Below are 13,083 nucleotides of genomic sequence, written 5' to 3'. Positions count from 1 at the left end.
TCATATTTTCTAGTTCATCTATTCTTTTCCCTAGTTCAGTTAGCATTCTTATTACTAATCTTTAAACTCTTTTTCTGGTAATTAATTCATCTCTGTTGCATTGGTTGGTTTTTTTTCTTCTTTTGTTTGAAATAAAACCCTCTGTCTTCTTGTTTTGGTTAACTTTCTCTGTCTCTATAAAATTAGGTAAAAGTTACCTATCCTGGGCTTGAATGTGTGTCCTTGTGTGAGAGCATCCCTATACAGTCTGTGTGTTCCCAGTGGATTTCACGGGAGAGTTTGATCTGGTGTGAACATAAGTCATGTCTTTCCCCAGAACGTGCTGGCAGCTATCAACTTTGTAGGGGTTGGGGCTGGAGATGGAGGAGCTAGAGCCAAAGCCAGGTGTGAGTGGGAGCTTCTCCTCTGCTCAATGGCCAACACCACCCTGGAGCTGGAGCAGAAACCCTGGGTTGGGCTCAAGCCAGCTCCCTCCCCCACAACTGTGCACTCTCCTCAGCTGTGGCAGCCCTGGTTCTGGTGGGGAACTGTGCCTCAGAGCAAGAGGGGCTGGAAAGGGTGCTGGCATGGGCCAGGGCATGCACTGAGGCAGTTGTGGGAAACCAGCCAGAGTCCTGGGCAGTTTCAATCTGCTTCCTCTCTCTTGTCATGGGAGTGAGCAAGAATGTGTGTATTCTTCATGAGCAGAGTCTAGATTTCTTACAGCCCTGTTGTCAGTCCTATTGGTTTTCAAACCATCTAAGGGCACTCGTCCTCCCACTGTTGGACCCCAGGGCTCGGGGACCCAGGATGTGGTTCAAGCCACTCCCCAGGGATATCTCCACCCTTGTAATCTCCCCCCTCTTCTGTGTCCCCTCCTAGGGGTGCAGGTCCCAACCTGATTGATTCTCTTCCCTTCCTACCCAACTCCATGTGGATCTTTCTTATAGCCTTGGTTGCATAAGGGTCTTTCTGTCAGTCTCCAGTCCATTTCCAGTGAGAATTGCTCCACATGTAGATGTATTTTTACTGTATTCACAGGGGTGGGAGGAGGACAGGAGGTGAATTCTGCATCTTCCTACTCTGCCATCTTGACCTCCTCCTGCTTTATTTCTTTTAAAAGAAGGCTTTGCACTGCCTCTCATTCCTGAGTAGATTTAAAATGTAATGTATATATTTAGATCAAATGTAAATGTGAAATGTAAATGAAGATTTTTTTCCTTTCCCATTAATACCATCAAGAGCATTCAAAACATACTTATAAGTAGTGTTGGTAGGTTCAGTTAACACAGAAAATATCTGTCTGATTTAAATACTCAGGTGGCAGCTTAAACTGATTACCTCTTGTGCTTGTGTATGTGTATGTGTGTGTGTTTGCACATGGGTAACATACCATGTGTGTGTATTTGTACGTATGTGAGTTTCAGTAGAGAGGGACAACATTGGTTGGGCATCCTTGATTTATAATCTGGCTCTCTGTCCTACTCTACCTCTGTTTGAGGGATAATGAGAGAAAAGAATGAATTAGTGATCTAAAGTTTAGTAATAATCAAATATTAATTACATTATTGCTTGAGTGTAGAGACTTAATGGTCTGTATGTGTATGTGTGATCTGTGAAACCAGGCTTGTTAAGCGCTCCAAATCTGGTTTTGACTAGTTTGGACACCAGAATTCTTTTTAAAATAAAATTTTATTTATTATGAACTTAAGTTCATCATTGAAAACTTGGAAAGCACAATAAGTAGGATAAATAATAATGAGTTAATAGAAATGAATAAATGAATGAAATAATAACGGGTGAATAAAATCACTCATTACTCCACCACAAAGACATAACCACCATTACTATCTTGCTATATAAATTTCTAGTGTTCTCACTTGCTCCTCTCCTGCATCCCATGATGCCTTGTCCTGTGCTGTACTCTGCACTCTTGGCTTCAAAACCCTTATTACCAGTCGCAGAGATTCTTTATATGTGCTTGTCCTCCCTCCCTCCCTCTTTCCTTGCTTTCCTTCCTTCTACCCATCCTTATTTCTCTCTCCCCCACTACCTCCTTCCTCCCTCTCTCCCTCCCTCCCTCCCTTCCTTCCTTCCTTCCTTCTTTTCCTTCCTTCCTTTCATTCCTTCCTTTCTCTCTTTCTTTCAGTATGCCATATGTCTTAGCCCAGGTACCATAGCAAACAGCCCCTTAGGCAGATTATATGCACTAACGCTTTACTGAAAACTAGAGTAAGGAGAAGGGAAGTTGGGGGTTTGGGGGTGGCAAATAAAAAGGTGGTGTGACTGAGCTGGTCATAGGTTTACAAGAAAATAAAGCTGATTGCTCGATAGTGCTGATATCTCCAGTAGGAGATGAACCCACTCTGTGTGGGAAGAGTCAGGGGTGGGGTTGAGCAAGTGTGAACAAACACATGTCAGCTCCTTCCATTTCCTCTCTCACCCTGGTCAGTTTGCCTCACTGGATGTTAACCCCCCACATGCCTAGGTTGTGTTACCTGGCTCTTCTTAACAGCCACTGCACAAACTCCTTGAGTCCCATGGTGTGGGACCTGGCCATGGTCACAGGGAAGGTCACGCCGAAACCTCGTCTGGTAGGCAGTTGAGGGCAGCAACATCAGAAGATGAGGCAGTGGTGGCAGCCAGGGCTTTACAATGTGGGGACTGTGGGAAGCCTATTGGAACTGCTGCAGCTAGAAAGCAGGCAAATGGTCAACATCAGGAGGAAGGGGAACTGGATAGATTTGAGGGGAAGCATTAACTGGGTCCACCAGTGCACTGTCTTTAAATTTCATCACCTTGCTTCTTTAAAAGGCTTTGCTCCTTTTCGAGAGTCTCTTCAGTCTGTTGGCCCCCGGCTCTACTGGGTAATGGGAATGGTTGGTGCTTCCTGTCTCTAACGGCAGTGTTCAGTCTGGAGTCTGTATTCTTGCTCTGAGCAGCGCTCATTCTCTCCCCATATCCCCTCCAGCATGCTGGGTCCAAGGAGAAGGTTTTATTTTTAATTCCTTTAGTTACAAAAGTCCCTTCCTTATTAGAGTCTAGATTAAAACACAGCCCTCATTATAAAGCGTCAGACCTTTCCTGTCTAACATCATTAAATATTCCCTAGCACAGTAACTCTGTATTTGTGTATTTAACCACTTTAATTCTCAATCCCGTGGGATACTTATGCTCTTATAATTTATGTGTAAAAGCACTTCTGACTCTTGCCCACTTAAAATATGTGAATGCCGCCTTTGAAAAATTCCTTGTGAACCTTTTTGAGCTAGAGACCACTGTGAACATAACATCTGTTATTTCCTTCTAATATTTATTTTTGGCACCATCATGCCCTCTAAAGGATATGTCATAAGGAACCAGTTGTCAGGTTGGAGTTAATAGTACTAATAGTAAAAATATTACTTAAAGTAAACACTAAATTCCAGTTTCTCGAGAAGCTTTTGAAGATACAATTTTTACCTAGTTTTGTGAGTGAAAATTCTTTAATCTTGTCTTAAGGTAGGCATCTTGGCATGTCATAGAACTTTCCAGGACACTTTTTGTGCTTTCTCTTGTAGGTCTGAATCTCCTAGAGGGACAGTCTCGGGCCATCACCTGGGAACAGTTTCAGATTGTTGACAATAATGACATTCATGCTGTCCAGGTAGTCATCGTGGGTGGCCTGCAGCATGGACGGCTTACTCTGAGAGGTGAATGAACAAACTTTGTAACTTAGAAAAAAACCCAAGAAGTATTTTCTCCAAAAGCAAATCACATTTAACAGGATATATGTAGTATCTCTTGGGCTTCATTTCTAAATGAATTATCATAATCCCCAGATCCGGAGATCTTGAAACCATTGGCTTTTGTATTAGGATGCTCAAATCAATGGAGGACATTTTATGAATGGTCTTTTGTACTTGAGTCATTGTTTAAATCTCAGATTTGCTTTCTGGAGCCATGTAGGGTTCCTTCTAAATATACTCCTTAACAGATTATCTTATCCCAGTTCAAAGACAAAATATTTCCTTTTCATTTCTCTGCTTCAGAGAAATGCAGTGAAAAACAGAAAAACTTATGCTTTTTTAATACGTTAGTAATAATTATGCTATTATGTTATTAGTAGCAGTTGCTGTTGTTTAAAAGAAATGAATTTATAGTTATAAAGATGGTAGTTAACAAGGTAATGGCCCTAATAAAAATATCCATACTTAATGGTAATATAGTCCATTCCTTGTAATGAGCTCAGAGGATTTAATTCCATTATCCTCTTAGTTTGCTTAACTGTAAAGTAGAAAGAGAGCTCTTATTTATCATTGTTTGTGATTAGGAAATTCTGAAAAAATAAAATCAAAAATAAAATGATAAATTCTCTTGCCTAATCCCAAAACAATGGGAGCTTAGCTTAAGCTGGATGTATTAGTTAGGATGGATGTTCAGCTGCATGTAAGGAAAACCCAACTACAGCAGCTTAAAAATTCAGGAGTCACTTTCTCCTTGTGACAAGTTGCACAGAGGTAGGTATTCTGTATCCATGATGCCAGCGGCTCTTTTCTGCTCTGTCAGTGGTCACAGGATGGTGCCTACACCTCTAGGCTTTTAATCAGTGTTAGGGGAAGGAAGAAAGAGAAGGAACAATAAAAAAATTACGCCATCTAAGTTTGCTCTGTTTTACAACTTTTCCTAGGAGCCTGATACAATGAAGTCTGATTGTATCTCTTATCAAGTTACATACTATCCCCCTAGGTGCAACAGAGTCTGGGAACCTGAGTATTTTTAAATAGTCATATTACCATTCTAAATAAAACTAGGATTCTGGTACTGAGGAAGAAACAGAAAGTTCCTGTTGGGCAAGTAACTCATAGTGTTCATTATACTCATGTTTAATCCATAAAACCATATGGAGTGGGGAAAGAAATGGGACACCTGCCGTCAAGAATTGTAATAGTTTGTGCAGAGTGAAGCAATGTTTATCAGTACTATAGAAATGAAGTGGAGAGTCATAGCCCATAATGCAATGATGCTCTGGCTCAGAGGAAGAAAATAGTGTAAACATTTATTAAGCATTTACTTTGTGCCAGATCATACAAAGCATTCTACATACTTTATCTCACATCAGCTTTATGAAGCAAGGTACTATTATTACACTCACTTTGCACATGGGAACCTGAGATTTAGAGAAGTTGACTTGTCTGTCTGGAAAGTTGCCGAGCTGGGATTCGAACCCAGGCCATTTGCTACCAGAGCTCTAGCTCTTGTTCATTAAGCTAGTGATTCTCAAACTTTAGCGTGCATTAGACTCCTGGAAGGCTTGATAAAACATAAATTGCTGGGACCCACCGGCAGAATTTCTAATTCAGTAGGTCTGGGATAGGACCTGAGAACTTGCATTTATAATGACTTCCCAGATGGTGCTGATGCTGCTAGTTCGAGACCACTACTCTAAGAAGTGCTGTCGGATGATGACAATGAGTCGAAGAATGATGAATACTTATTGTAGGTACACTATTGTGTGAGTTCTCTCATCCTTAAGAGGGAATGTTAGGTAGGTATTATTATCTCTGTTTTATAGATGAGTCTCAAATAAATTAAATACCTTGCCCAAGTCCACCCAGCTAATAAGTATTACAGCCAGTATTCAAAACCAGGTCTTTGGAGCCCCAGAACCCACTAAACAATCTATGGTTTTTCCAGGTGAGGGAAGCATTGGCTGCACCACTTTCCATTTCACACCCTCTCCTGTAGTGCTGCTTTCGCTAACCTGCTGCCTCCACACCTTTTTCATTCCGCTCCACCTCTGTTCTTTCCATCAGGGGGGAAGGGGTTTCTCTTCACCGTGGCTGACCTTCAGGCTGGAGTCGTTCAATATCATCATGACGACAGTGACTCCACCAAAGACTTTGTGGTCTTCAGGATATTCGACGGCCAACACAGCATCCGACATAAGTTTCCCATCAACATCTTGCCCAAAGATGATAGTCCACCGTTCCTCATAACCAATGTTGTGATTGAACTGGAGGAGGGGCAGACTATACTGATCCAGGGTTCCAAGCTGAGAGCTTCAGACATGGACTCCAGTGATGACTACATCTTCTTTAATATCACAAAACCCCCGCAGGCTGGAGAGATCATGAAGAAGCCAGCACCAGGACAGATAGGTAAGTTCTGGGCAGTTAAGATCATTTGTGTCAGAATTTATGCTAAGGGGGACATCAAGTTTATGAGGTAAGATTCTATTATTATTATTACCATTTCATAGATGGGAAGCCTGAGATTTAGGTTAAGTTGATCTATCCATCTGGAATCTAGAAAGTTCCAGAGCTGGGCCTCAAGATAACCATTACACCATGAAAAATAAAGTCTGCTATGCAAGGTAAGAGAACAAATAAGGTTGAAGAGATATGTTTGACCTATTCTAGATTATTGATAAAGAAATTTCATGAATAACATTTATTTACATTTTGTTAGAAAAATTTCATAACTACTTTTTGAAGTAGGTAGGTCAGGAGCTTGACAAAATGGGTATCAAGCAGTTTTACTTAAGACTGTTTCTTTTTTTAAACATATTTAATTTTATTTTTAATTAATTAATTATTTAAAAATTGAGATATAGTTGATGTACAATATTATATGTTTCAGGTGTATAACATAGTGATTCACAATTTTTAAACGTTATACTCCATTTATTGTTATTATAAAATATTGGCTATATTCCCTGTGTTGTACAACATATCTTGAAGCTTATTTATTTTATACATAGTAGTTGGAACCTCTTAATCCCATACGCCTATATCGCTCCTCCCCCTTCACTCTCCCCATGGGTAGCCGCTAGTTTGTTCTCTATATCTGTGATTCTGTTTCTTTTTTGTTATATTCACTAGTTTGTTGTATTTTTTAGATTCCATGTGTTAGTGATATCATACATTATTTGTCTTTCTCTGACATTTCATTTAGCATAATACCCTCTAAATCCATCCACGCTGTTGCAAAATTTCATTCTTTTTAACGGCTGAGTAGTATTCCGTTGTATGTATATGTGTGTGTGTGTGTGTGTGTGTGTGTACACACCACATCTTCTTTGTCCATTCATTTGTTGATGGACACTTGGGTTGCTTCCATGTATTGGCTATTGTAAATAGTGCTGCAATGAACATTGGGGTGCATATATCTTTTCAAATTAGTGTTTTCATTGTTTTCAGTCATATATCTAGGAGTGGAATTGCTAGGACATATGGTAGTTCTATGTTTAGTCTTTTAAGAAACCTCCATATTGTTTTCCACAATGGCTCACCAATTTACATTCCCACCAGCAGTGTACAAGGTTCCCTTTTCTCCACATCCTTGCCAATATTTGTTATTTGTGTTCTTTTCAATGATAGCCATTCTGACAGGTGTGAAGTGATATCTCATTTGCAATTCTCTGATGATTAGTGATGTTGAGCATCTTTTCATGTGCTTGTTGGCAATCTGTATGTCTTTGGAAAAATGTTTACTCAGGTCTTCTGCCATTTTTTAATCAGGTTGTTTGTTTTTTTGCTGTTGAGTTGTATGAGCTGTTTGTATATTTTGGATATTAACCCCTTATTGGTCATATCATTTGCAATATTTTCTCCCATTCAGTAGGTTGTCTTTTTGTTTTGTTGAGGCGCAAAAGCTTTTAAGTTTAACTAGGTCCCATTTGTTTATTTGTGCTTTTCTTTTGCTTTAGGAGACAGATCCAAAAAAATCGCTATAATTTATGTCAAAGTGTGTTCCGCCTTTGTTTTCTTCTTGGATTTTTATGGTTTCAGATCTTACATTTAGGTCTTTAATCCACTTTGAGTTTATTTTGTTTATATGGTGTTAGAGAATGTTCTAATTTCATTCTTTTACATGTAGCTGTCCAGTTTTCCCAGCACCACTTATTGAAGAGACTGTCTTTTCTCCATTGTATATTCTTGTCTCCTTTGTTGTAAATTAATTAAACATAAATACATGGGTTTATCTCTGGGTTCTCTATTTTGTTCTATTGATCTATGTGTCTGCTGTGTGCCAGTATCATACTATTTTAATTATTGTAGCTTTGTGGTACAGTCTGAAGTCAGGGAGTGTGGTTCCTACCAGCTCTGTTCTTCTTTCTCAAGATTGCTTTGGCACTTCAGGGTCTTTTGTGTTTCCATACAAATTTTAAAATTATTTGTTCTAGTTATGTGAAAAGTGCCCTTGATATTTTAATAGGGATTGCGTTGAATCTGTAGGTTGTCTTGTGTAGTATGGTCATTATAACAATTTTAATTCTTCCAATACATGAACAGTGTATATCTTTCCATCTGTTTGTGTTGTCTTCAGTTTCTTTCATCTGTGTCTTAATTTCAGATACATTTTAACAACCCTGCATTTATACTCTCCTCCCCTCACAGCTACTGTTTTTGATGTCATATATTACGTCTAATTTTTTGTATATCCCTTAACTGTTTATTGTGGATGTAGATGATTTTACTACTTTTTTCTTTTAATTTTCCTCCTATCTTTGTGTGTGGATGATTTACTACCTTTATACTGTGTGTTTGCCTTTACCGATGAGCATTTTGCTTTTGCAGTTTTCACATTTCTAGTTGTGGTATTTTCTTTTTCTCTTAGAGAAGTTCCTTCAACATTTCTTGTTAAGCTGAACTCTTTTAGCTTTTGCTTGTCTGTAAAGCTTTTGATCTCTCCATCAAATCTGAACATGAGCCTTGCTGGGTAGAATATTCTTAGTTGTAGGTTTTTCCTTTGCATCACTTTAAATGTATTGTGCCACTCCCTCTGACCTGCAGAATTTCTGTTGAAATTCAGCTGATAGCCTTATGGGTGTTGCCTTGTATGTTACTTGTTGCTTTTCCCTTGCCGCTTTTAATATTCTCTCTTTATCTTTAATTATGCCATTTTATTTTTATTTTATTTTATTTTATATTTTTAAAAATATTTATTTATTTTATTTACTTATTTTCCTTATCATTATTATTTTTTTTGGCTGTGTTAGGTCTTAGTTGCAGCACACGGGATCCTTGTTGAGGCACTCTGGATCTTTTCATTATGGCGCGTGGTCTCTTCATTGCAGTGCTCAGGCTTCCCTCTAGTTGTGGCATGTGGGTTTTCTCTCTCTAGTTGTGGCGAGTGGGCTAGAGGGTACATGGGCTCTGTAGTTGTGGTGTGTGGGCTTGGTTGCCCCGTGGCATGTGGGATCTTAGTTCCCCGACCAGGGATCGAACCTGCATCCCCTGCATTGGAAGGCTGATTCTTTACCACTGGACCACCAGGGAAGTCCCAATTTTGCCATTTTAATTACAATATGTTTTGGTGTGTTTCTCTTTGAATTAATCCTGTATAAGACTCTCTGTACTCCCTACACTTAGATATCTGTTTCCTTTACCAGGTTAGGGAAGTTTTAATCTATTATGTCTGCAAATATGTTGATAGGTTCTCTGTTTCTTTTCCTTCTGGGACCCTTATAATGTGCATATTAGTGTGCTTGAGGTTGTCCCAGAGGTCTCTTAAGCTGTCCTCATTTCTTTTCATTCTTTTTTCTTTTGTCTGTTCAGCATCAGTGATTTCCACTACTCTGTCTTCCAGCTTCCTGGTCATTTCCTCTGTATCATTTAGTCTACTGTTGATTCCTTCTAGTGTATTTTTCATTTCAGTTATTGTATTCTTCATCTCTGTTTGGTTGTTCTTCATATTTTCTAACTCTTTGTTAAAAAGCTTCTAACTTCTTGTTCTATGCATCCATTCTTTTCTTGGGTTCTTTGATCATCTTTATCATCACACTACCCTTATCTCTTTCTCAGGTAGATTGCCTATCTCCACTTCACTTAGTTCTTCTTCTGGGGTTTTATCTTGTTTGTTAGAAACACGTTTGTTCCTTTGTTGCCTTATTTTGCCTAGGTTGCTGTTTTTATTTTTATGTATCTGGTAGGTTAGTTACATTTCCCAATCTTGGAGAAATAGCCTTTTGAAGGAGACATCCTATGTGTCCCAGCAGCACATCCCTCTCTCATCACCTGAGCTATATGCTCTAGGGGTTCCCCCAATGAGGACTGAGTGTGTCCTTCTGTTGTGGTGGGCTGACTATGTAGGCAGTCTTGTAGGCTTGATTTGCCCCCTGTCCAGTTGGTTGCCAGGCCCTGCCTGTGTGGAGATTGCTGACTGCTGGTTGGTGGGACCGGGTCACAAGGTGGCACTGACTACAGAACCGCAGGGGGCCCTGGGGCTAGTGCTGGCTCATTGTAGGGTTGAGTCAAGGTCCAGGAGACTCCAGGGCTGTTACCCACCCACTGGTGTGTTGAACCAGGTCCTGAGGCTAGTGCTGGCCTACTGGTGGGCAGAGCCAGGTCCTGGAGTCTGCTTGCAGGACCCAGGGGTCCTAGAGCTGGTTTTGGATTACTGGTGGGTGGGACTACTTCCTGACAGTCGGGTGCAGGGTCCAGGGAGTCCTGAAGCTTGTGTTGGTCTGCTAGTAGGCTGGACCATGGTCCAGTTGGTCCCCGTGCAGGTTCTGTCCTATTAGTGGGCAGGTCGTGTCTGCAGGCTGCATATCTGTGGCTTTCTTTCAGCTAGTGTCTGCCCTCTGGTGGATGAAACTAGTCTGGAGGCTAGAGCAGGCTCCCTGGAGAGTGGGGCTGGGGCCCAGGCTATTCTGGAGCTGGTGCCTGCCCAGTGGTGGGTGGAGCTGGATCCTGGGCTCTCTGGTGGACAGGGCCACGTCCAGAAGCAGCTGTTCACGCAGGAGGTCTCATGACAGCCTGTCTGCTGGTGTGTAAAGCTGTGTCCCCACCCAGTTAGTTGCTTGGCCTGAGGCATCCCAGCACTGGAGCCTACAGGCCTGTGGGCTGTGTCGGGGCTGGGTCTTCACCCTAATAAGCTAAAGAGATTCCACAATGGCGTTTGCCAGTGCCAGTATCCATGTGGTAGAACAAGTTCCCAAAATGGCTGTTGCCAGTGTCTATGTCCCTCGGGTTAGCTGCAGTTGCCTCCTGTCTCTCCAGAAGATTCTCCTAGATCAGCAAGTGATTCTGACCCAGGCTTCTATCAAATTACGGCTTCTTCCCTGGGTCCTGGAGCATGAGAGATTCTTTATGTACCCTTTAAGAGTGAAGTCTCTATTTCCCCCAGCCCTCTGGGACTCCCAGAAGTCACCCCACTGGCCTTCAAAGCCATATGCCCTGGAGGCTCATCTTCCCAAGTGCAGGACCCCTGGGCTGGGGCTTGGACCTCTTACCCCTTTGAGGGGCTCTGCAGTTGTAATTATTTTCTTGTTTGTGGATTGCCCACCCTGGGGTATGGGGCTTGACTATTTTGTGACTTTGCCCCTCCTACCCATCTTGTTGTTGTTGCTTCTTTATATCTTTAGTTGTAGAAGCTCTCCTCTGGTAGGTTCTGGCCTTTTTCACTGATGGTTGTTCTGCAGATAGTTGTGATTTTGGTGTGCCTATGAGAGGAGGTGAGCTCAGGGTCTTTCTCCTCTGCCATCTTGGCTGATGTTAAGACTATCTCTTAAAAATATTTTTCTAATGCTAATTTTTCTATATATTAAGGCAGATGTAGTAACTTTAATTTTTCTGCTTTATTATTTATAAGCTTTGATAAAAGCATTTAATAATGATTCCGTGGACAAACTACTATACATAAAATAGATAAGCAATAAGGATTTACTGTATAACACAGTGAACTATATTCAGTATCTTCTTATAATCTTTAGTGGAAAAGAATCTGTATATATATATATATCTATATATATCTATATATATATCGATATATATATCTATATATATATCTGAATTCCTTTGCTGTACACCTGAAACTAACACAGTATTGTAAATCAACTATACTTCAATTTAAAAAAAGATTCCTTGGGTACATACAACATACTAGACTGAGAAAACTTCTGGAGATAAATCCAATATCATTATACCCCAACACCTGGCAGACTGTTACAAAGGTATGTGATATTTTGTGGACCCAATAGGCTATCCTGTCCCTGGCTTCCTTCAGATGGATCTGTTCAATGGCATCATTTACTATCGTCATTTTGGTGGAGAAATCTTTGAAGATTCATTTGAATTTGTCCTGTGGGACAGCCACGAACCTCCAAATCTCTCAGAGCCACAGGTAAGAGTCCATCTCTGAACACTTTCCCAAAGTCTTGTCCACAGATATCAGTTCTGGAAGATGTAATTAGAAACTACAGGAAAACAGATTTCAAAGCTCGAAGTTTGAGAAGCAATGGAGTAAGCAAAATTAAGTCAATTTCTTTGCAACATAACTGGTCTCTTACTTTTCCACAGAGTTATGTAAATTACCATGTATGCAGTGTTTCCAAGGTTATTTAACCATCAGACCCTTCTATAAAGAGCACCTCACAAACTTTGCTTGCTTCATAACAATAACAACAAAAAAACCCACTGACTTATTTTGTGTGTAGTGGTTAAAACATAGGCTCTGTAGTTAGACTGTCTTTGTTTTTGTCCTGTTCTTGACATTAACTGACCTGTGACTCAATTTCTTTATCTGTAAAACAACATCCTTATAAAGTGATTGTGAGGATAAGCGACGTAATACATGTAAGTATTGAGAACTTTCTGGCACATAGTAAGTACTCAATAAATATATTAGCTATTATTTATCATTGCTTTTGAAGAACTAAGAGTTTTACTACCACTCAAGGATATTATTTAAATATATAGAATACAAAAATAGGCTTAAGGAGCCATCATCCTATACAAATTACAGATGAGGAAGGGTCTGGGCAACTATAAAGGGGTAGACTTCTAGAGGATGATTGGTGGTAAGGATGGAAAAAGAGGCTTCTGAAAATAAGTGACACCCACTACATATAGTGTCCCTATTGGTTATATAATGTCATCTCACAGTGTCACGGTCACTGACATTAGCCAATGCATAGATGATTGAGGTATTCATCTGGCTGCCAAGATAAAGGTAACAAATGGAAGAATGACGTTTAGAGCCCAGAAACTGAAGGAAGTATTAAGAGGGAGTGGAAAATGAATCAGAAAATTCTCAATTCACCTGCTTATTGACTGAAAAGAAATCAATTCCTTTATAAATAACAGCCTCTTCTTTTCATCAGTGTTTATAATTATGCCA

The 13,083-nt window shown here is 40.2% G+C and overlaps 1 protein-coding gene across 8 annotated transcripts in view; it reads left to right on the top strand.

Moving 5' to 3' along the window:
• Positions 1-13,083, top strand: part of FREM1 (FRAS1 related extracellular matrix 1) — a 197,453-nt gene that overhangs the window by 45,785 nt on the left and 138,585 nt on the right. For all 8 annotated transcript variants that reach the window (XM_082467908.1, XM_082467911.1, XM_082467907.1 and 5 more), the window contains exons 8-10: positions 3,540-3,671; positions 5,775-6,119; positions 11,945-12,087. In XM_082467908.1, the coding sequence (XP_082324034.1) occupies positions 3,540-3,671; positions 5,775-6,119; positions 11,945-12,087 (620 nt within the window). The remainder of the gene's footprint in view (positions 1-3,539; positions 3,672-5,774; positions 6,120-11,944; positions 12,088-13,083) is intronic.

This window comes from Balaenoptera physalus (assembly GCF_965194825.1).
Source record: "Balaenoptera physalus genome assembly, chromosome: 7".
NCBI lineage: Eukaryota > Metazoa > Chordata > Mammalia > Artiodactyla > Balaenopteridae > Balaenoptera > Balaenoptera physalus.
The sequence above is the reverse complement of the archived record's forward strand: the minus strand, read 5'-3'. Positions and strand labels throughout refer to the sequence as shown.